Source organism: Uloborus diversus, chromosome 3, assembly GCF_026930045.1.
Source record: "Uloborus diversus isolate 005 chromosome 3, Udiv.v.3.1, whole genome shotgun sequence".
Classification (NCBI taxonomy): Eukaryota; Metazoa; Arthropoda; class Arachnida; order Araneae; family Uloboridae; genus Uloborus; species Uloborus diversus.
This window is the reverse complement of record NC_072733.1, coordinates 125891704-125915224: the sequence shown is the minus strand read 5'-3', so window position 1 is coordinate 125915224 and position 23521 is coordinate 125891704. Positions and strand designations below refer to the sequence as shown.

Here is a 23521-nt window from a genome sequence, read left to right as displayed (position 1 = left end):
CTTAGTCAGAAGGATTTAATTTCAGAATGTTTGTTTTCAACGCCCCATCTTCATTTTAAATTAACTACATTGTACTTATTAGCGAAAAATTGTTTCATGATCAGAGTACATAAAAAAATGTATAAATTTACTGCACGCAAGAAATTCGTAGTTTGGGGCAATCTAACGACAATTCAGTACAATTTTTAAAGTGAAAATTCAATTGTATTTAAAAATCAATAGTAGGAAGAATATAGCAGCAATGGTAAAATCTGTACAGTGATAATAATAATCAGAAGGATAATACAGTAATAATTAATAGTTATAATAAAAATAATAGAGCAGAAATCGTAAAATTCTTTCTATTTTTACAGAATTTCAAAATTATGTCATTTTAAAAACCACATCTTTTAAGGATATGTATGATCACGCATCAACTGTTTCATTTTAATTAAACTCGACAAATTCTTTAATGATTAAAACATTTAATTCCGAAATACATCAAGGCACTGTTTGAGGATAAAGTCTGTAGGTATGATCACGCATCAACTATTTCATTTTAATTAAACTCCGACAAATTCTTTAATGATTAAAACATTTAATTCCAAAATATATCAAGGCACTGTTTGAGGATAAAGTCTTTCAAAAAAGTTTAAGGTTTTCTAATAATATTAAATGAGTAAATAAAATCATTAAAAATTTTATTTCTAAATAAGTTTTTTAAACCATAGGGGAATGTGGGGCAAAGTGAAATAGTTAAAATGACTTAGCTGAACGAATCTGATTTTTTCTTTTGAAAATTGCAGTACACATAAAGAAATAATAATGTATTTTACAATAGGACTTGCATTGAAATACAATTTAGATTTGTGCCTTCAAAAAAAATTGGAACATTTTCACTTTTTTTTTCATAGGGCAAAGTGTAAAATGAAATCTTTTTCAATTGAAATATTTTCTCTTAGATTGTAAAAACGATTTTTAATCAAATGAATGCGTAAGTGATTTAGTAGAATATTTAACGAGTAAACTAATTATTATTCTGATTCACTTTGCCCCATCCACTTTGCCCCGCGACTAATTATGCAAAATATTTAAAATACAAATAAGCTTAATATTAACTGAATAAATACTGCACCGAATATTAGTAGGTCTCCATTAATATTTCAAATGTTAATAAAAAGAACTTTATCATTTGATAATAACAAAAATAATTTTTGACTTACAGCAAAATATTGTAATTTGAGTGTGAATTTTTGAAAATTGCCCGTATTATCATATGTTTTGATATCTTTCCCTGACTGGAATGGACTACATGTCTTACTACATGCGTAAAATATTGTCAGATAGGTGGCGCTAAAAGTAGAGTAAATATTTTGCCACTTTACTTTGCCCCTCTTTTCCCTACTTCATTTTAGGCTGCCAAACACGATACAGTACACTCTCGATTATCCGCGGAGTGGATTTTCCGCGAGTCAATCAACAATCAGGAACATGCATTTTCGCAACAAAAGCAAATACCAATGACTTTTTTTTTTTTTTTTTTGAAAAATTGCAAATTTAAATTCAGTTGTTTTTGTTTTATTTATTTATTTATTTATTTATTTATTTATTTTTTGAGCCTTCTTCATTGTGCATACATTTGTTTGTTATTGTCGGAAAGTTCCGTTGTGTAAAAATACAAAATATTTTTACTGCACTATATATATTTCAACTGTTTGTAAAAAGTATCATGCATCAGTGCAGCCGAGTTTTAGAGGAAGGACAATTTTCAAACTTATTTGTCTTTGTGGTTTATCCGCGATTTTTATTATCCGCGGCAATTGTGCCACCCAATTCCACGGATAATCGGGAGTTCACTGTACATCATCTGATTAAGATATGGATTTTCAGCCTTATCTCAATCAACTAATGCGTGAATGAGAAAAGTTCCATATGATCCATTTGCAGCTGGTGCATTCAAAAAGTGGGGGTTCAAACGAGGTGTGAAGGGTTAGGGGGCGGAACCACTAAGGCTGTTTTTTTTTCTTTTTTAATGCATGTATTTGGGATATATTATTCAATTTTAACATTACGGATAAGTTTACCTCTAAAAATATGTGGAATATGGACTTAAAGTTCGAGACGGAGGGCCATTTATTTGGAATTTTTAGTGTTATAAATCACGTGAAATAAGCCAAACCACTGAGTAAAAAATCATTTTTCAATCGATCTTTAGTTTTTGACTCCGGAAAGTGAAGGGACAAGGCCCATTTACTTTTTGAAGTGAGAAGCAGTAGCCTCCTCCCCCCTCTCTTGCCCCTTCTCCGTATGAGCCGCCTATGATATGATCTATGTACTTAGCACAAAAATTTTCAAATATACGCTAAAATAGTTGTTTGGTTGCTTCAAAACAAATGTCATGCACTGTAAAGTAAATCTGAACGAATAAATAATAACTAAATTGTGAAACGAAATAGTACATTTAAGTACATGAGACACGCGTGTTTACTCTCAAGGATTCATAGTTTACATTACACTAAAATGTTTATACTTCGTTTTTTGTACCTGAAAGTAAAGTTTATAAGTGTTTGTACTGTTTCTTACGTATAAAATGAAGGAAAGGTGTTGCATTGCTTAGTACCAAAGAAAAAAAAAAAATATATTTATAAACATGCAAAGTGGATTTTTGTTCAAAAAATTTTTAAAGCTTTCAAAATGGATTTGTGACTTCGTGACAGAAATATTTTAACCTATATCAGTACAAACAGCCTAAATGTATTGCACCATCAAGCAAATTAATAATATAGGGAAATATAATGATGAAATTTGATTTGACGTCAGTGGGCAGTAGAGGGCTAATATTTCGTAATGTTAAAATTAAAAGTGGGTGAAAAGTTAAAATTTAATGTGCGAAAACAACACAACATGAGACAATATGCACAAGTGAAGGTACACAAGTATAGACGTGTTTTGGGGCTACAATAAACTTGACTACCAAAGAATGAAGACAGGAGTTAACAAATGGAAGTCATCTGAACTCGAATGTCTTACTCATTAACACTTTCATTTTGAATCCCTATTTTTCACTAAAACTAACCTTACTGGCTACAGCACTTAATTCAACAGCAGCATCCATTCCTGAGTTTCCAACTCCAACAACGACCACTCGACGATCTTCGAATCCATCTACCTTTTTCAAACTGTGCGTATGCATAATTTTTCCGTTAAATTCTTCTTGCCCTGGAAACGTGGGTTCATTAGGATATACATGATGACCTATGCAAACTGTAACACAATCAAAGACTTCGCTGATAACTTCTCCAGTTTGTGTGTTCTTGTTGGTAACAACCCAGCGACCTGTTTTCTGAAAAATAAATTTATTCAAAATTAGCGTGACATAAATTACAGCCGATTCCCTATATCATACTGATGCAAAAATTTTTGTAACATATATATATATATATATATATATATATATAAATATATATATATATAAAGGAAGTCCCATAATGGTAAGATCACTTAGCATACAGGGTTGCCAAACGACTTGCATTTTAAGGGACAGCCCCATATTTTGAGACATCGTTCCGCGTCCTGGAGAACTTCGATACGGGACGGCAAAAATCCAGTATTCTTGTCCAGAATAACAGATATTGTTGTGGAAACATTTGCGCGAGTAAAAATGCAACGTTTAGTGTGTTTATATCGTGCCGACATTTACTGTGAAGAGGCTCTAGCATATATCATTGTACCGGATGACTATAACGTGCCCCTATAACTTTGTTGAATATGAACTGAACCAAAGAACATTTTTGAAAACAATATTGCTACATCTGAGGCAATTTATCAAATTATCCAGTTAATAGAGTGTGCAGCATAAGAATTATTCTAGGCGTTTCTTAATTTTCAAATGTTTGTTACTTATTAAGCATTTGTAGCTTTAAAGTTAATGATTATGAACTATTGAATTCAAAACAAAGTTACCTTTTGAAATAGTGGAACGAAATAAGTATTTTATCAAATTAACTCTCAATTGTTTAAAGCTACCTTTTTTTTTCTTTTGTGCTTCTTTATACACTAGTCCCCGGAGCTGGAGCCTAGCCTCCTACAAATGCTATTAGTACCATTGCCACTCTGGTAATCGCTCCCGAAAATTCACAACTTTTAAAATTTGGCAGCCCTGGTTAGCAACGTCATTTAAATACTTTTATAAAATATCCCACTAAACTTGAAGATGGCAATGCTACAAAACATGTCTCAAATATGCAAATCAAATTTTATTTATGAGAAAATAATTTATTACATTTGCAGTAATTTAGCACAATCGAGCATTAAGCTCGATTATCAAGAAAACACCTCGCTTTCCGAGCTGCTCTGCCGTCACACCAGGCCCGTGCCCTTAGCTAGGAACTAAAACAGCGGTATTATGTAAATAACTTGCTTACTTACAAAATTCGTATATTTAAATGTTCGTAGACATTAACAAAAAATTACTAAAAGTAAAAACTAAAATATATGACATGGCAACCATCCCCCAGTTCCCCTATTACGACTACTTATCACAGTCGTGCATACGAGGATCTCCAGGGGTTTCGTAATACCCTCATTAGCTCATAAAAAGCAACGTAGAAACGAAATCGACCAAATTTATGCGCTTTAGATTCACTAATTCCACGCTGAAGGTGTTCTAAAAATTCTATTTTATGTTTGAATCTTCAAAATTTTCCGTGTAAGAGCAGCTAGAGTCCATCTTCTGGGTGCAATTTAAAACTCCCGGAATTTCGGTATTAGGGTACCTCAACTCTAAAGCTTTATGCACAACACAAAGCCTTGTTTTTGTTTTCGCTTTATGTTTATTTATTTATTTATTTTTTTGTAATGAAAGTCTTCCCAGAAGGAAAAAAAAGAAAACGGAATATCTCAGCTTATCAGTACAGGCCAATCCTTTTTCCAAAATGGACATTGTCCAAACTAGCCCCTGTCTGGCTACTGTATTGAGTCACATGCGTGTTATCCAGACTTGTTTACAACGTCTAGATCATGAGCACTAGAAAAAGAGGATCGTCAAGTGACCTGAAGGCCGTTATCTTAAAAACAGAGCCTTGAGACAAACGTGATGGACCGACGAAGTGCAATATGTGAATGTGAAAAGGGAAGAAATCCCGCTTATACGGAATTCGGACTATTATAAAGAAAAAATTATGAATAAAACTGAGTGAAATAAAGGTGTAACTAAACTTTCTTTAAGGGGCTACTAAGTGGAAAGGGGACGAAAAAGACATCTGGCCGACCGCAAAAACTGTTTCAGCAAAAAGGATGCTGTACTGAACTGAATCACATAAGAGTGAAAATCACCAGTAAAGCAAATGTGATTTCTTCTCTAGCATCGCACAACAGCACCATAAGAAGTGTTGGGAATTGGACACATTGAAAGAAACAAAATGAAGTTAAAAATAAATGTCCTCTTTACTCGCAATTACGTATCTTGAGAGTTTGAATTTTAAAAGATAATCCTTACTGATGGAAAAAAAAAAACTAGTTTAGATACATTAGGTGAAAAACCATTACTGACAAAATTTTAGAAAAGAACCTACAATTTCTCCGATAGGCAATCCAGTGACCGATCTTTAGCAGTTTGGAGAAACTTTGGATTTTAAAGGTAATAGGTTTTTCCAAATTGAGAATGCTGTGGTATGTATTGCGACATTTTGGAAGACATCCTATTTTCTCATTCTCTTCATTCAGTAACTTCTACCTCTCGAAGAAACTAGTTCCATTACATCTCGTCTGGTGCAACACCACAGACGACTAGAGGACTTTTATGCTTTTGTGAAATGCAAATATTTTAATTTTGGGCATACATTTTTGAGACATAACAAAATTTGATTTTTGAATAATTTATTAATTTTCCCTTAATAACTTGTTTCCAAATTTGGCGTATGAATGTAGTTGATTTGATACAGTAAACAGTTCAAAGCATTCCTCTATACAAATGATTCCTATTATTAAAACATTTCTCATGTGCTTAAACTTTTGAACCGGGCTACAGTTACATATTAAAATTCACAGGAAGTACAGGGGGAAATTTTAGCTACAGTAGTGCTAAGTGGAACTGCAGAATATGAAGTACATGGTTCAGCACGTGGCTAAGTTATAGATCCTTATATGGGACATACTGCTAACACCTGACACGTAGACAGATTATACACCTTCAAACCTCAGCAAATATTATGTCCACCAACTACAACCCAAAAATATAACTTGAATGATGATGCTATTGAATGCTTCGAAATTAGTTGGAGGAGTTTTGGATTGCAGAGCTTTTTGTAAGCTTTACCAGCAATGTAACTGTGTTTATTTACTTCTACAAATTGCAACCCACTTACATCTTTTCGAAGTAAAAAATTTAAGAATTTGCTTTTATAAAAAATCATTCATTTACCTCATAATCATCTGCTTTATCAATTTTCAATGTCTCATGATGATACCGAATGTGCCGAACACAATCAAACTTCTCAGCCAAGCTTTTGATGTAATCGTACATCAATGTGTGATGCATGTAGTTTGGGTACTCAGCAGGAGGCGGACAATCACTTGCAGCGCCTAATTCTTTGCTGGTATTGATGATTGTTGTCTTCATCACAGATGCTATGCCGTTGACATCGTCATCATGATACCTCCACAGGCCACCTAGATGGCCAGTTCTCTCAAAGCATACAGGCTCTAAACCCTCGTCTTTCAATGCTTTTACGGCCCCTAGACCACAGGGACCAGCTCCAATGACTGCTACCCGCTTTGTTTCCGGCATTTTTAGGTCTAGAATGCAAGATAATTGTATTATTAGAGGACTATGTATGTAGTTTATAGGGTGTTCAGTTTTAACCTGCAAGACTTTTATTTTCGCAATCGTTAGTCGTAGATGTATACTAGTCCAATTGCAAAAATGTTCAAAATCAGATGCAGAGTTAAGATATTGAAAGTTTGAAGTAAAAATAAAAATGAGTCAAAAACTACAAAATTTAACTTTTTATATGGGCCTCAGTTCCCCTAACTAGTATTTAGAGAAATAATCTCCATTGGAAATTATTACTGACACAAAAAACTTGACATTTGTGCGGTTAAAACTCCAGGAGATGATCAATTTCAAAGTTTTAAGGGACCATACAGAAGATGAGATTGAAACTTATCGCCCTTTCGGAAGAATGACAATTCGTCAAAGTAAGAAAAACAAGGAACTTATCCTTATATATTATTTCTGTAGCCTGTTTTTGGTTTCTACGCCAGATTTTCCTCAATTCTTGATCGATTTCTTTGATTTACGCCTTATTTTAAAGTTTATGGTGCTGGCTACTGACGAAAAATAGACCCACGGTCTAAAAATTCTTTTTTTCAGCCGAAAAACCTGTTTCAAAGAGCCAGAATGAGGTTTTCGGTTAAACTTATAACTTTAATTTGCGCTATGACCGACAGAGCTGAATAGCTTGATCGGCAGAGCGTTCTCTTCGTAACCAGGAGAATGCGTGTTCGGGCCCACGTCCGGACGATCTGCAACAAAAAATTAGAGAAATACCGCGCAATACATTCACAATAATTAAGTGAATAACAACTATGAGGGAATAGAATAAATGGGAAGGAAACTCTCCTTGATGATATGAAAACTTGAAGTGACTTTGTGCTAAATTACTTCTGAATTGTACACTTTTTTTTTTTTTTTAAGCTTTGGCTCTGGTACGAAAATTAAAGCATAATGTAAGCGAAAATATAAGTAACAGGTTTAAGATTTCAGACTACAATAGAATTGTTTTTTTTTAAGAAAAAAATAATAAATCGTATATTGAATTACATATTCTTCTAATGAGTTTTTGACTCTTTGTACAAATAAAAAAATTACTACCTCAATTTGAAGGGTAAAATATATATTTTTTCTTCTTTTTTCAAAAAAACAAATAGCTTATCACATTTTTACTACATTCGAAAAGCTACGCTTAAAAAAGAGCATAGTTCAATTTATTTTGTATTTTAACCGTGCTGTTAAATGATGAACACGTGCTGCCATCTAAGTTATAACGGTTCAAGCAGACTGCGGTAACAAATTGTAAAAATTTTCAAAAAAAAAAAAAAACGTTTTTTTTCAATATCTTATCTTATATATTATTCCCCTCTCATTTTAAAACTTATCAGGCTGGCTAATGACGAAAAGTAGACTTACGGTCGAAAAATCAAGTTTTCGAAAACGCCCCTTGCTGTTTCAAAACCTTGATGCTGCCTGTAGTTCTTATGCATTTTTTAAAAGCAAAGTTCTGATGCGGTTTTCCATTTTTTACGTCGCTTTCGGCAAAAAAAAAAAATAAAAAAAAAAAATAGCCTGTGTGTGTGTGTTCATATTTTAATAAAGCTTAAAAGCACTGGACTTAGTTGTTCGGTTAAATTGATAAGTTTTTTCGGTAGAACGTTCGGCTATAAACTATCTGAACTTCGGGAAAGCTTGGACTGTCCGACATAATATCAAATTTATATTAGCATTACGCATTACATGTACTCATCACATACACACGTATTAAAATAAATGCAGTGGAAATGCTACTTGGTGTTTCGACTCCTTTATGCAGGCTACAGTTATCATTCGGATAAATTGACTGGTAATCGAAGGGTGTTCTTCCCTTTTTTAAGCTTTGACTACATCCAGACCACTCAGCATAATGTAAGCATAAAAAAGTATCAGATTTACCTCAAGGGAATCCTTTTTGTGCAGAAAAAGATTTTCATTGTATGCTGAAATGTAGATGTTTCTAATAGCAGTATTCGACTTTTTGTACAAATGAAAAAATACTACTTCAAATTTAAACTACGAGTTTCACCCAGTAAACCTTTAATTATTTATTTCTACTACGATGCAAAACAATAAAATTTTCATCAACTTCCTTAGTAAAAAATCGTTTTCTACTAATCTGCTTTCGGCTGCAAAAAAAAAAAAAAAAAAAAAAAAAAACATTTTGTTTAAGTTCGATAAATTACACTTACAAAACGGACTCAGTTCAATTCGTTTTGGTTTCGAATTTTAAGTGTTCGATTAAAAAAAACATGTGCGATCATTTAAAACGTAACAGTTAAGCATGCTATGGGAAATTGTTCAATATTCAGAAATAAAAACACTTATTTTCAATCGAATTTATTACTTCTATAGAATGTTTAACGTGAGTGCTTCGTCATTCTTTAATCAAATTCCATGATTTACGAATAATTTTAAATAGTATCATGCTGGTTAATGACAAAGTATAGAAGCATGATACTATTTTATTTTTGGCAAAAAGCTTTTTTACTGTTTTTTACTACGCATTCCTTCAATGAATAGCTTTCGAAAAGGAAGGCGCAATTGCTAGGTTTGTTGGGTTGTCGGGCTGTTAATTAGAATCGCGCCAATTCGAATCCGTGCCAATAAATATCTCTTTAATGTTTCTTTTTTTCCAGAAGATGCTCACATAGACAGGACTGTATTTGCCACAACCTGTTTTTTCACGTGCAAAATTATCGCTTTTTCACGAGTCAGTCAGCCACACTTTTAATCATATTTAGGCTTGCATTGAAAATACTTTTTCGGTTCTTCTTCATAATGTTCTTTATTTGAAATTTTTAAAGAACGAAATTCCTTATGAAACAATTCAAAGCACAGTGCGGAGTTCCGCACGGGTCGACTAGTATTTTTAATTGTTATTCAAAAATAAATGCAGATGTTATGCCGTGATACGCAAAAACACACTACAAAACTTCGAAGAATTTGAGAAATCACGCTTTATGCACACACATCATTTTAAATACTTGTTAACCGGTATATTTTCACCCAAAAGGTGTTATTGACGGCGAGTGAAAAGTGGTTACGAAACGCTGCGTTTCATATATCAGTGAATATTGGTCGTACTAATTTCAAACTTTTTTTGTTGGAATTATTTTTCATTGGAGATTATTTCCCTAAGTATAAGTTAGGGGACCTGGGGTCAGTATAAAAAGTTAAATTTTGTATTTTTTGACTCATTTTTATTTTTACTTCAAACTTTCAATATCTTAACCCTGCATCTGATTTTGAACATTTTTGCAATTGGAAGTATAAGTATACATCTTGGACTAACGGTTACGAAAATAAAGGTCTTGCAGGTTAAAACGGAACACCCTGTATAATAAAGTTTTGAAAGAAAAACTCTTGCATGCAATATTTTAGCAGCAGGATATTTGAGGTCTCCACCGCGTAAAGTATTTATTTACTTTTGCATTTCGAATTGTAACATTGTCTAAATAGAACATTGGTGGAAAATGTTCATAAATCGAAGACATACGTTGAATGAATCAAGTTGTGTTTCATTACATGAGAACAGTTTCAGCGATAATTTATTTTTCAAAGTCAACACTGGTGTTTCCTGAAATTAAGTTGGGCAGACCGGGGCACGTTTACGCGGATTTTTTTTTCAATGAATTTTCTAAATTTTATGTTTTAACTTAAGAAAGTTTTGACATTGCGGTTTTATGAAGCTATTACTAGAGTCAAAATTGGTATATTCAGCTGTTTCTCAGTTTGTGTTTTTAACCGTTAAAGAAATTATTTTGCAGTCCAAGTCGGTTGTGCGTAAACTTGCCCCGGACACTGGGCACGTATACGCATATTTATTTTGACACCTAAAGTGGTTCTGTTGGTGTTTCGAACATAATATCTTACCATCGTTAAAATAAAGCAAATTTAATGCAGACTGAATAGTGTATCGAGTAAAATCTGAACGGGCATGAAGACAACACTACATGATTGTAATATTTATAAGAAACGAATTTGTAACTCAATTAAAAATTAAATAGTGACTTCCAAAACTAAATAGCTTGAAAATACTAAAAAGTTTTGAGACAGTTCGGAGCGAAAAAAGTGTCAATGCACGTTTAGAAGTAAGACACAGTAAGAACGTGCGTTTTAAGGTGCTCAGACGTCAACGCGAAAACTTGCCCCGTTACAAAGTTTGGATTTATTTTTAACGTGCAAAAAATAAATAAATAAATAATAATAATAACGTTTCAGTTCATACAAATACAATTCTCAAAAAAGGATAAAATTCTGCTGATTTTTATATGTTTGAATAAATAATACTTAGTTAAGAAAAATCACAGTAAGCTTCAAAACGTTCAACACAAAATTTACTCAACTTGATAGAAAACAGATTATTCTTTCTGCATGCTGGACCGAAGTTCGACTGATGCTCAAAAACTTGTGATGACATTTGCTAGGGAGCAGCATCAATCTGTTATGACTGTTGGCTCTACAGTTATAATTCGTTTTGAAAAAAGGGCACCGCTTAAACATGCATCGGTCTACCCTAATATATCTGTTACATATTCTACACTTTTTTCATTACTCTTTGCTTCATTCATTTTTTTTATTTTTTTTTAAAGTTTTCACATGAATTTTTTAAATCATTTATTTTGGTAGAGGTACATGAAGTGGCTTTCCTTTTTAAACAATTCAGTTTTATGCTAAGTCAACATCGCTTCTCCTCATTCTTTTATATTCAGAACGGAATTGCTTTATCTGCAAGAGGTTCTGAGTAAATATTGGGAAGATCGATATTATTATCAGTGCTGAATATTATTCAATCTATTTGGGACAAAATCTAGCTTTGAATTTGTTTGCTTCATCTTTTGTGATTTGTGCTTGACGTCACTCACTTATGCAGCAAGAGAAAATGTCATAAATTCCAACTTCTTATTTTTTAATAAAATGGAAGTGTTCAGCTATGAGCGATATATCAAAAGCCCGGTTATGACATACAGAGGCTGAAATTTTGTCCCTGTTGGACTCATCAGTCTGGAATACTCAATGAATGAGGTGGAGGCAGATATCATCTCATTGAAACTGAGATTACCTGCAAACTGGTTGACAAAATTAATTTACCACACATACCACCGTGTAAGCTAAATGATTGAATTGGTCTAAATGCTATCACTGTAGAATTGCCGATTTCATTTTGAGTTGCCATATCTTTATTTCCCCATACTGAGTCATTGACATTTTTAGAAGAATTTTGGAGCTCAGTTCTCGTCTTTAGTGAAGGGGTGATCCATAGCATTTAGGGCCGGTGCTCCATCACCATTGGAAAAATGGGTATCTCTGTCTGAAATGTCATGGGTTCCCAAATCCACGTGTTATGTAGAGTTCAAAATTTAACGTTATCAAATTAGTTATATGTGCCTCTATCTATCAAAGTGGAATGGGTATCTTACACTGGTGGTATATGTGTATACAGGGTGTTACGTTTTAACCTGCAAGATCTTCATTTTCGCAACCGTTGGTCCTAGATGTATACTTCCAATTGCAAAAATGTTCAGAATCAGATGCAGAGTTAAAATATTGAAAGTTTGAAGCAAAAATAAAAATGAGTCAAAAAATACGAAATTTAACTTTTAATACGGCCCTAGGTCCCCTAACTAATATTTAGAGAAATAATCTCCATTAAAAACTATTACTAACACAAACAAAAAAAAAATTGACATTTGTGCGACCAAAACTCAAAGAGATATTCCAGTTTAAAGTTTTAAGGAACCACACGGAAGATGAGATTGGAACTTATCGCTCTTTCAGAAGAATGACAGGTCGTCAAAGTAAGAATAACATGGTATTTATAATTTTCATTGCTATTCAAAAATAAATGTAAATGTTAATCCGTGAAACGTAAAAACACACTACAAAATCTGGAATAATATGAAAAATCACTCTGTGCACACATGTAATTTCAAACACTTGTTAACCACTAGATTTTCCCCCAAAAGGTGTCATTGACGGCAAGTGAAAAGTGGTGTAAGTCACAAAACGCTGCGTTTCATATCTCGGTGAATATTGGTCGTACTAATTTCAAACTTTTTGTTTTGGAATTATTTTTCGATGGAGATTATTTTCCTAAACATAAGTTAGGGATCCTGGGGCCCGGATAAAAAGTTAAATTTTGTATTTTTTGACTCATTTTTGTTTTTACTTCAAACTTTCAAAGTCTTAACCCTGGATCTGATTTTGAACATTTTTGAAATTGGAAGTATACGTCTAGGACTAACGGTTACGAAAATAAAGGTCTTGCAGGCTAAAACGGAACACCCTCTATACTTTGATGTATAGAGGGCACTCGATTCTGAATTACGTACTAATTTACCAGACAAATTACAAAACTAAGTTCGTCTAATGTTTTTTTTTAACAAACCTACTATTTGTAACGATAGCTAGATTTGTAACGAAAGTTAATTTCCGCAGATACAGAGCAGCTTTTAAACTGAAAATAAATGTTTTTAAAAAAACCTAACTTGTTTCACTTTTAACGTTTAAACATACATTCGTATCCTCACTCGAGACATTTCATGAAAGGATGATACCAACGCGTTTTAATTGATATGTATATTTAATTTTTACTTCAAAATTAGAAAAGACATTTCTGGGACAAGAATTTTTTTCAATTTGAGAAAATTCGAAATGATTAATTTAATAAACGGTTATTTATTATTTGTTACTGTTAGTATTAGTAATTATCAAAGTAAATTATGATTTTATATAACTTATTTGCTTATTATGGAAAAAATGTATAAAAATAGTAGTAATGTAATATTAAATAAGTTACGCTTGTTATAGTAATGGAAGGACAATAATTGAAGGATAAAAGGCTCGATGATTAAATTCAATTTATTATTTACTACATCATTCTTAGGCATTATATCAAAGATAGAAATAATTTCTGCTGAATAATAAACTCACAATCTGGAGAGCATCAAGCGTTCGGGAACATTAGGAGTTGCTAGAAGTTGTAGTTTTTTCTGATTGGAATAAAACCGAACTGCACAATATATTTTAAACCTGAATTTTAAAAGGCAACAGTATGGCTCTACCAACTAACACAAGTCATGTAGGAGCCGTTAGAATGTTTGTCAATACCAGCGCCTTTTCCTAATAACAGTTGAGCAACACTAAAACATCTAACCCCAGGAATAACACTAAGATATCCAACTGTTGCTCTGAGGCGACGATATGCCAAAATGATTTTGAATTGCAACCAGTCATGTTATTTAAATTATATCGAAGCGAAGATAGCAATTTTCTACTAAATTCAAATATCGAAAGAGGTCAAGAAGGATCTAGTAGCCTCAGCTTCCTTTAAATGTTCTCGAAGGTATCTAATGATCCGTTTTCAAGGTTAGGTGACGTAAACATTCGAAGCTGGTTTACACAGTCATTGTGTCTGAAGAGATTGTGAAATATACGGAGGAGAAAACTGGGTTGGGATACATCGTAGCGACTGCCTTACGAAAACTTGAGAAACATTATTCAGTACTGTGATCATAGATAATTCAGTTTTTTATAGTTTCTCTTTCTAATATAAATAAATGTAACGTCTTAGTAGGGAATTTGAAGAAAGTAAGCAGAAGTACAACACTTTTGTTCATTGTAAAAACTAGTTTAAAAATTTAGGGCCTTTTCTTTGAAATGTCTGAGAGGATTTTGTATTTCGAAATGCTACAGATATGGTTGTTGCCTCGTTTAGGTGTGTGTGTGTGTGTGTGTGTGTGTTGATTAACTGATAAAATGAACAAATGATTTAATCTGAGTACTACTTTCATAAAAAAAGTAGCAAGAAACCAACACAAACACACACACACAGGGGGAAAAAAGCATTTTGCCAGTTACAATAATTCGAATGCTACATCATAGTGAGAAATCCCACCCTATACTAAGAGGTTTCACAAAGCAAGGAAATTTTTACAAAAAAGGCAATTTTTTGTCTGATCGTCGGATTGCTTGATTGATCTATGCACAGTTGACTTTGATGCCATGAAAAGAAACAAAAATGTAAGAATAACAGGACTAGAAGATACAGCCTTACAGTGAAGATCAATGACCTTCATTGCATTTTTTATCATAACGCACTAAAATTTTCATATATTTGAACTGTAAGCAGGTGTACAAAGATTTATCAAAAGAGCTAATGGGTATAAATATTGAATATTTCACGAGCGTGAAAAAAAAAATGATTTTAACCAGCAGTAGATTTGGAGATAATTAATGCCTTTACTGATTATTATCTTGGCTGTTACGAAAATAGCTATTTCAAATAAAATATATTTAAGTATTAGATTAATTTGGACAACAATGTGAAAATATAGCTATTCAGTTTTTACACAATATATAATCTTATGATAACTGATTCAGTTTTTTGGAAGAACACTTTTTTAAATAAATACGTTACCGATTCACTAGTAGACAAGTTTATTCAGAGTACTGCCGAAAAACGTCATATATTTGTTTGATTAAATAACAGAAAGAGTGTGCGCATCGTTAAAAATTTTTAACTCTTTTTTTTCTGATAAATTTCGATATCTTTCATTATCAGATAATGGCGATAAAACTCCTGACTGTGCAGTATTTGAAAATGTCGATACGTCAGGATTGATTAAGGTTATTGTGAATTGTTAACACATAAATGTAGGTGAAATTTCTCAAATAATTTGCGAACGACCGATGATAATCTTTGTCAGCAAGATCAAAGATTCTTTTGAACTGTGATTAATAGAGTAACTTTTATGAAAGATAATTTTCGATATGAAAAATTTAAAAATCAGAAGCCGGATTAAGTAGATATTTAATAGATAAATAAAAACATAAATCACAGAACTTTGCCTGAATTCACGTTTTGTTCAGAATTCTGAGTCCTTAAATTATCAATTGTATTGTAAAAAATATAATTGCAGTTGTAATTTTGAACTTTAAAAATGACACTACATTTGTCCACGATTTATTAGTTAGCACGATGACTTTGAAACATGAAAATGTAACGCTATCATGATGGTCAGAATCGGACGTGGTAATGGCGATATATAGTTTTCACACAAACAGAGAGGGTATTGTGAGGTCCTCTATAGAACTAATGTTAAGAAAATACTTTAAATGCAAAAATAAGTTTACCAAGATACATATACAGTCGGACCTCCATATATCGAAGTAGCAAATTGCCGGAAAAAAATTCGATATATAGAAATTTCGATTTATAGAAACGATCTTATTTTATCATAAAAATCTCCTCAAACATTAAAATTAAAGCTAATTTTCGTGCATGAAACCCAATTTCTAATTTATATGAGCATCGAATTAAACGAAAGTTAATAACTGAAAAATTAACAGAAATCACATTTTTGTGCCTTCATACATCTTTATTCTTCGGCAGTTCAACTAGATTCGCAACATGAGTGGATTTTCGTTTTGACACTGTAATCGAGAGAAAAGCAAAAAATTAATCTACTTAACTTGAATGATTTTTACTGCAGCTAAAAAGACTAGGAATGATAATCAACAGACAAAAAGGATAACTTGAAACTGATTTTACAGTGTTACTGGTTACAACTAAGATTTGAAATAAACTTGAGGGAATTTAAGAACTACAGAACGGAACAACGACCTATCTACACACTCCTCAAACCCAGATTTCTTATGAGTTTCTTAGCAACCTTTAGTAAACATAATTTTCTCCCCTAACCTTCATTTTTCATGAGACAAACCGTCTAAAGTGGAAAAAAAAATCTACGAATGTCTCGAAAAAAATTTCGATATATAGAGATTTTTTCGATATATAGAAACAATTTTTCTATGTAATGAACATTGAAATTTGCTGGGATTTCGATATATGGAAAATTTTTATATGTGGAAGTTCGATATATGGAGACTCGACTGTAAATATATTTGTGTTGAACAATCACGAATTACTTATTGTTTTTTACTTAATTCTTGAATGACGTCCGTCTTTTGATTTTATTTTTCTATGATTATAATGCTGACGTCATGTGCATCGGAATCGAATTATTTATAAACGACTTTCTCGACTTTACACAATCCTTTTTACGCGAAAACAGTATCCAGTACACAACATCCAGCACCTAGCACATGACATCCAGGATCCAACCCCTAGCATTCATTTGAATTTTCACGTCTTGAATTCAAATTATGGATGCGATAAAAGCCATTAGTAAAAACAAGAAACTCAATGAGTAGAGTCCTATCGCAGTTCGTGATTGCGAAAAACATAATTTGAATTCAAGATCCCAAAATTCAAACTAATTGTTTTAATGAATGATTCTAATGAGGAAGGGAAAGCATCAAATTGATTAAGAGAGTTTCTAATGCCATAAAGTCAGTTTATGAAGCTTTAAACGTCATTTTTTACAAAAAAAAAAAGAATAAATGCTCTGACAGTTTTTCATGCTTATTTGAATGACCGCATTATACTGGATTGCCTAGTCATATGAATGAATTTTACTTGATTTGCTATCAAATACAAGCAAATCCCAATCAGTTCACCAACGGAATCCAGATACTGCTTTTTTTGTGATCATCAGTCTGGAATAGCCAGAAACAAGCTGGTTGTCGACGCCACTCTTATTTCTTAAATGCTTGCAAATTAGTTTGAAACTACAGTATATGGATGCCGTAAGCGAGCTGATTGGTATTTGCTTTTAGTTCTGCCTTATCACCGGCTTAGGACTGTAACTTGTAGCCTATTGATATTATATAGTCTACATAAACTAGCTCATTCAGATATGTTTTAATGTATGCTAATGTATGCATTTATTATAAATCTATACTGTGGTCACGTTCAAAATAAAGAAAATGAGGGGGAGATAACTCAAGAGTAAAACATGCCATTTATTACCATGTATTTTCATGAACGATCCGGCAGGAAGAAAAAAAATCTTGCATATGAAAAAACCCAATCAGCAATAATATTCAACTCTCATTTTTTTTTAACCATATGGAAAAAAGAACAAGAGGCTTTTATGATAATATGTGTTGTTTGAACTGTACAGCTACTAAATACATTAAAGATCAAATTATACGTTTAGCCAAACTCTAGGATGTTTTTGAGTCAAATTGTGTCTTCAAAACTTCTAACGACAAAAACTTTGTTAAAAAACCGCAGCAAAAGAGACCATCCAACTATGACCAATCAAATGAAGACATCCAACTAATGAAAAAATCTAAGAAAAGATAGTTGGATATATGGCATTACAAAATTCGTAAAGCACTAGCCAAAAATGGAAAATGTGTCACTATTACTAGGTTATACTTAGAAAAATATAAATATACAACTTAATATTAAACGTTTGAAAATGTTGACGTACATTTATTTTCTAAAGTTCTGGCAATATAATTGATTTTTCAAATATTTGTGACTTTATATAAGATCTCTGATGTTTTTATAAGCAATTTCTTTTATGGTTTCTGCCAATGGTGCGCTTTCGAACCATTTAGTTATTTTTTCTTTGTATTTACATGAAAGTTAGCTCACGTATGACGTAGAAAAACAAAATCTTTTCAAAAAATTTCATTAGGAGTATGCTCTGTAAAAAATGCGCTTTAGTCCTTCTTGGAAAACCTCAGACTTCTCCGAACACTACTCTCTGTCTCATATTACATTTCAGATAAAGCAATGACAATTGCCCAAATATTCCTTTCATCACGATACCCAGTAAGTTTTCGTAAAAGTGTGATTTTAAAGATTCGGTCTTTCTAGAAGTACGGACTGCAGTACTTAGCTACCCTAATTACAGTAAATCCCGATTATCCACGAGCGGATTATCCGCAAGTCGATCAGATCAACAATCAAGGAATGGAATATGTATTTTCGCAGTAAAAAGCAAATAACAATGGCTGTTTTTTTTTTTTTTTTTGTCACATAATTGTAAATTTAAACTCAGTTGTTTTTGTTTTATTTGGTTATTGTGCTTTCTTCATCGTGCATACACTTGTTCTTAATTAATGCTAAGTTCTGTTGTGCAAAAATACAAAACATTTTTACTGCTGCACTGTATATATATGTTTCACTGTTTGAAGAAAGTATTTTGCATCAAACAGCTAAGTTTTTGAGGAAGGACAATTTTTGCCTTATTTCTCCCTCATTTTATACATTTTGCGGTTTATCCGCTATGTTTATTTTCCGCGGCTCTTGTACCACCCAATTCCGGAAGTTTACTGTACTGTGAATGAATGCAAAAGAAAAAGCTATAGCATCTCTGTTTTAAAGTTTAAATTACGATTACATCAAACGCTTGAACCAGCTTTTGGCCCCCCTGTTTTCCCCTCGTCCACATAACTGTTACTGAACAAGCCCCTTTAAACTATAAGTCGAAAGTGTGTTGTCTGATAGGGCCTTCATACATCGAAATAAATGCATTTTTCAAAAAATTCTCATGTAGTCGCCCACCAGTGAAAGTGAATTACAGTCGGCTATAATAAATTCAAACGTTTTGGTAAGGAAGAAATTACGAATGCATTCCAACTAGAAGTATTGATAAAATCATTTATTTATTTTTATTTATATAAAACGGCTACTTTGTATTTATTGAATTAGTTATTCCAACTGGCATCCGATATCTAAAGTCAGAAATGAAAAATGCAAAATCGACATTAGTATACAAGAAAGTAGGATCGTGAATAAACTTCTTGTATGTTGGTGTAACATTTTTCAATAACTTTCACATTTAAACAATACTTTTCATCAATGACCTGCTTTAAAGTATCAGCAGTACACCCTTTGCGTCTAAAATTGTCTTAGTTTATCAAAACAAAAAATCTTCGAGAAAAATTTCCTGTGCCATTTAAATGTAATCTTCTTCTCTAGTGGGATACACCATTAAATAGTTACTTCATTTTTTGTGTATTATTAATGCGTTTCATGGGGGCTGCATTATAATGTTGAACTACAATTTAATTTTAAATCAATTAAAAGACTGCACAACGTTATTGCAATAAGTGAAAATTTGTGTATAAAATGTGATGTGGTTCAAATATACTCATTTGGTTTAAAGCGAATATTTTTCAATTTTTATTTTCCTTCCATTTTATTTTCTCGGTTTCGTTGCACTTCTAGACACGCTTCAAAATGAGCATTCACAAATGTGATCCTGATCAAAACAGTAAAAAAAATCGAGCAATAATATTTTGCTACAAGAACCTCCTCCTCTCGTCGAAAAATCATCCATGCATATCTTATTTCGAATCTAGCCCGCAATGGGCCGTAATTGACGTTTTTCAATTAACCTGTTTACGTTTTGTGTTGCAGAATCAAAGATTGCGTGTTTGGGCGCCACGATGTATCGCGACCAAAAGATTTGCATACTATGTTACATTTTTAAACCCTTAACTTGTGAAGAGTGAGAGTGCCTTACACCCCAGAAAAATTATACCTTTGCATTCAAACATTTTGTAATACAGTCAAACCTCGTCAAAACGAACTTAAAGGGACCTTTGAAATCAATTTGTTTTAATCGTAGTTCGTCTTATACGAACAAGAATCAACCCCAAACAATTAAACGAGGGTCGCAAATGTAGTTCGTCTTAGCAGCAATTCGTTTTAATCGTGTTCGAATTAACGATGTTCAACTGTATTAACATATATGGATTTATATGTATGTCACTTAAGGTACTGTTTTGTTGTACTTTTAGAAATAAATAATACAAAAATCATTGGACATTTTTCTACTTTGATTTACTTAATTTTGTGGAGTGCACAAGGAACGTAATGTTGAGGTTCCATACACCCCAACATTATAATCCTTGGTTAACCTTTATGAATCTTTGCGTAATCTCACCCTTACATGTATAGTCTGATTGATTCCTAAAAAACACGTCAAATGATTCCAATGGGTTAAGGGCTAATATACGCGTTCGAAACATGAATAGTAGAACATTTTAAATAAACAAATAAAAATGGTCATTGGAATACTTTTCGGTGCATAACAATGCTTGAGCAAAATAGATTGGAGGGAGGGGTGTTGACACCCCACAGAGTTCTTACTAAGATTGGCAAATGGATTAAAAGTATGAAAAAAAAAATCATGTAAAGAATTTTACAACCGAACTTCCCTTCTCCTGAGAGATAATTGACTTGTGACCAAGCATCCACCCACAGGAAAAATCATACTTATAATAGATAATCACATTTATAATAAGAATGTTTGGTGCCTACGTATATTTTATTACGTAACAATATTTGGACTGTTTTCACGCTGGTATCAGCTACTGTATACATAATTTCATCGCCTAATAGTATTTTTAGTCTAATAAATTAACACTAACGTTGTGCTATTTGCATATTTTTCATTCCGTACTAATTTGTGGACTCTGGACATTTTTCAAAGTTAAACTTTTACTATTAGTATAAGTATATAAAAATAATCAAATAATAAATTTATTCAGGTAGATACACACTAATTACTGAATGGTATGTAAATAGCAGTAGATATTGAAAGAGTAAGATACATAGAAATATAAATAGCTATAGAATGGGACATTGTTGTGAAGCTTCAAGGAACAAACTATTCCAGAAAGGGTGTAATAAATATGTTGGTTTTTGCGTAACTTTTTCTTCAGCTCTGGGGATTTTTTTTAAAATTGAAACAAAACTACTATAGTTACTGTTTGTATGGTAATTAAAAGCAGTTGTTGGACTGTATGACAGAAGCTATGCTTTTGCTAAGAATAACTCAATAACATAAACTTATAATGTTGAAGGTATACTGAAACAGCAAATTGAATTGTTTTAGTTATGCTGTTTAACTTAGCATAATTGTTTATTATATTCTTCCCAATAATACAGCATATCGTTAATAAATCCTTAATAAAAGCATAGCTTCTGTCCGCTAGTCCCGCGCGCGACTGTCTTTTTTTTTTTTTTTTTTTTTCATGTTTGCTTGACTGAAAAATAAAAGGTATTTTAAGCTTCCCACTATTAAATAAACATATGCTGTAACAAAGCAACTTGCAGTAAGAGAAATGGGTTAGGGATATTCCCTAACTGAAGCACCATTTCATACTTAGGTTAAAGGCGGTTTTTGAATTAAATTACGAAAATTGAAATTATAAATAAAAGCATGTTCGTGGAATATGTTCGTACAGAGGTTTAAAGTTTCACAGTATAGATATATGCAAATTTTTAAGTAACTACGACATCTAGAAGTATTTAAAAATTCGAGAAATTCAAAAACTAAATGACATATTAGTCCTCCGGGTGAGCTTGATCTGCCAACCTTTTGGTTAACAGCCGAATATGCTTGCCCATTAGGCCTCGGTTCTTCGCTTACAGGTGAATTATTCAACAATTTTATATAAATAAAGCTCTACGCATGTGTGTCGAAGGTAGTTGTTGGGACGCTTTTATATGTTATTTTCTTCCAGTTCTCTCAGACCGCACAACGTCTCAGAAAAGCATGGCTTCAAGAAGGATTTTGTAGTACTTTGACAAAAGCACCTAAAAAAGCAAAATAATAATATGAAAACCGTTCCAAGGTAACGTATCTTCCCTTACACCTTTTTTTTCCGAAATAACTGCAGCTCCTTTGCATTTGTAGACCTTATCATCACAAAAATAATAGGAATAAGGAAAATCAAGACAAAAATATATATATATATATATTCATTTCTTGAAAGTTAAATTTCCTCTAGATAAATGTGAGCCAAGAAACGAGGAAGTTGTCAAATCTGACCTTAGACGTGCGAGAATATTAAGTTGAAGAAAATCCCTTTTTATGAGAGAAGAAATGAAACAAGCACGAATATTTTTCCAGAACGCTTATCCTTATTTCCATTGTTCAACAGTCGCTAAATAAGTTGTTGTTCAGAATGTTATTGAATGAGAAGTGATTTGACAAATTGGTTCAAACTACACCGTTATTTTTAATAGTATGATTCAATCGTTCTCAATTAGAAGTGCACCAGGGTTGAATTCAAAAATTTTCTAGTTCCGGATCGCCAATGAGAAATAACTGAATTACGAGTCGAGACTAATTTTATGCGAAATCGGAACCTATTATTCCAAAAAAAAAAAAAGGTACCGGAACTGAAAATATATCGAAAACTACGTCAGAATCATGCATAATGTGGTTCTCCCCTGCTATCTTAGAGCGAAAAATACGATGTTCAAAGGGCCAGCACAGCCGGGTGCGGAAAAATTGACAGGACGGACTCGAACAGTTAAACCAGAGGCGGCGATTGGGACTGAAAAGTGGGGGCGGGGGCAAAGGAAAAAAAATGACTAAAAGCCATAGGACTTTTAGCCGCAGGAAAAAAAAAAGAGAGAAAGAGAGAAAAATACAAAATTTTGCTAGGGCTGGTTTTGAGAGCAGAATGAGTGGTAATTGATGTACTAGCAACTTAACTCACGCTTTTATTGAGATTTTGATGAATTTTGTACACAGTAACTTTCCTCAAAGAAACACTTAGACATGAATTAGTCTTACATTATTTATCCCAAATTATTTTGATGTCACAAACACTTGGTAATAATTTCATTGAAATTGTATTGCTTTTTTTTAAGTAAAACAATTGATTTACTAATATCTGAACATTTTGACATTTCTGCTTTTTTGTAGTTTTTAGTTTTGGTTTCTAAATTGAAAAATAAAATAAATAAATAAACCATAAAAAATGAGGGGGAACCCTCCCCCGACCCCCGAATCGCTGCCACTGACTTAAAGTAATCATGTGGTAAACTTATGATTGTAAAATGTGTGA

The 23521-nt window shown here is 32.5% G+C and overlaps 1 protein-coding gene across 3 annotated transcripts in view; it reads right to left on the bottom strand.

Moving 5' to 3' along the window:
• The window catches only part of LOC129218391 (flavin-containing monooxygenase 5-like), a 41268-nt gene that overhangs the window by 10355 nt on the left and 7392 nt on the right, over positions 1–23521 (bottom strand). Inside the window, exons 1-3 of one of the 3 annotated variants that reach the window (XM_054852638.1) lie at positions 15210–15272; positions 6401–6774; positions 3056–3322 (exon numbers count right to left, since the gene is read on the bottom strand). In XM_054852638.1, coding sequence (XP_054708613.1) covers positions 3056–3322; positions 6401–6766 — 633 coding nt within the window. In that variant the 5' untranslated portion in view covers positions 6767–6774; positions 15210–15272. Of the gene's footprint in view, positions 1–3055; positions 3323–6400; positions 6775–13723; positions 13964–15209; positions 15273–23521 lie in introns of those variants that run through there. The other 2 variants (XM_054852640.1, XM_054852639.1) reach the window with 2 other exon arrangements.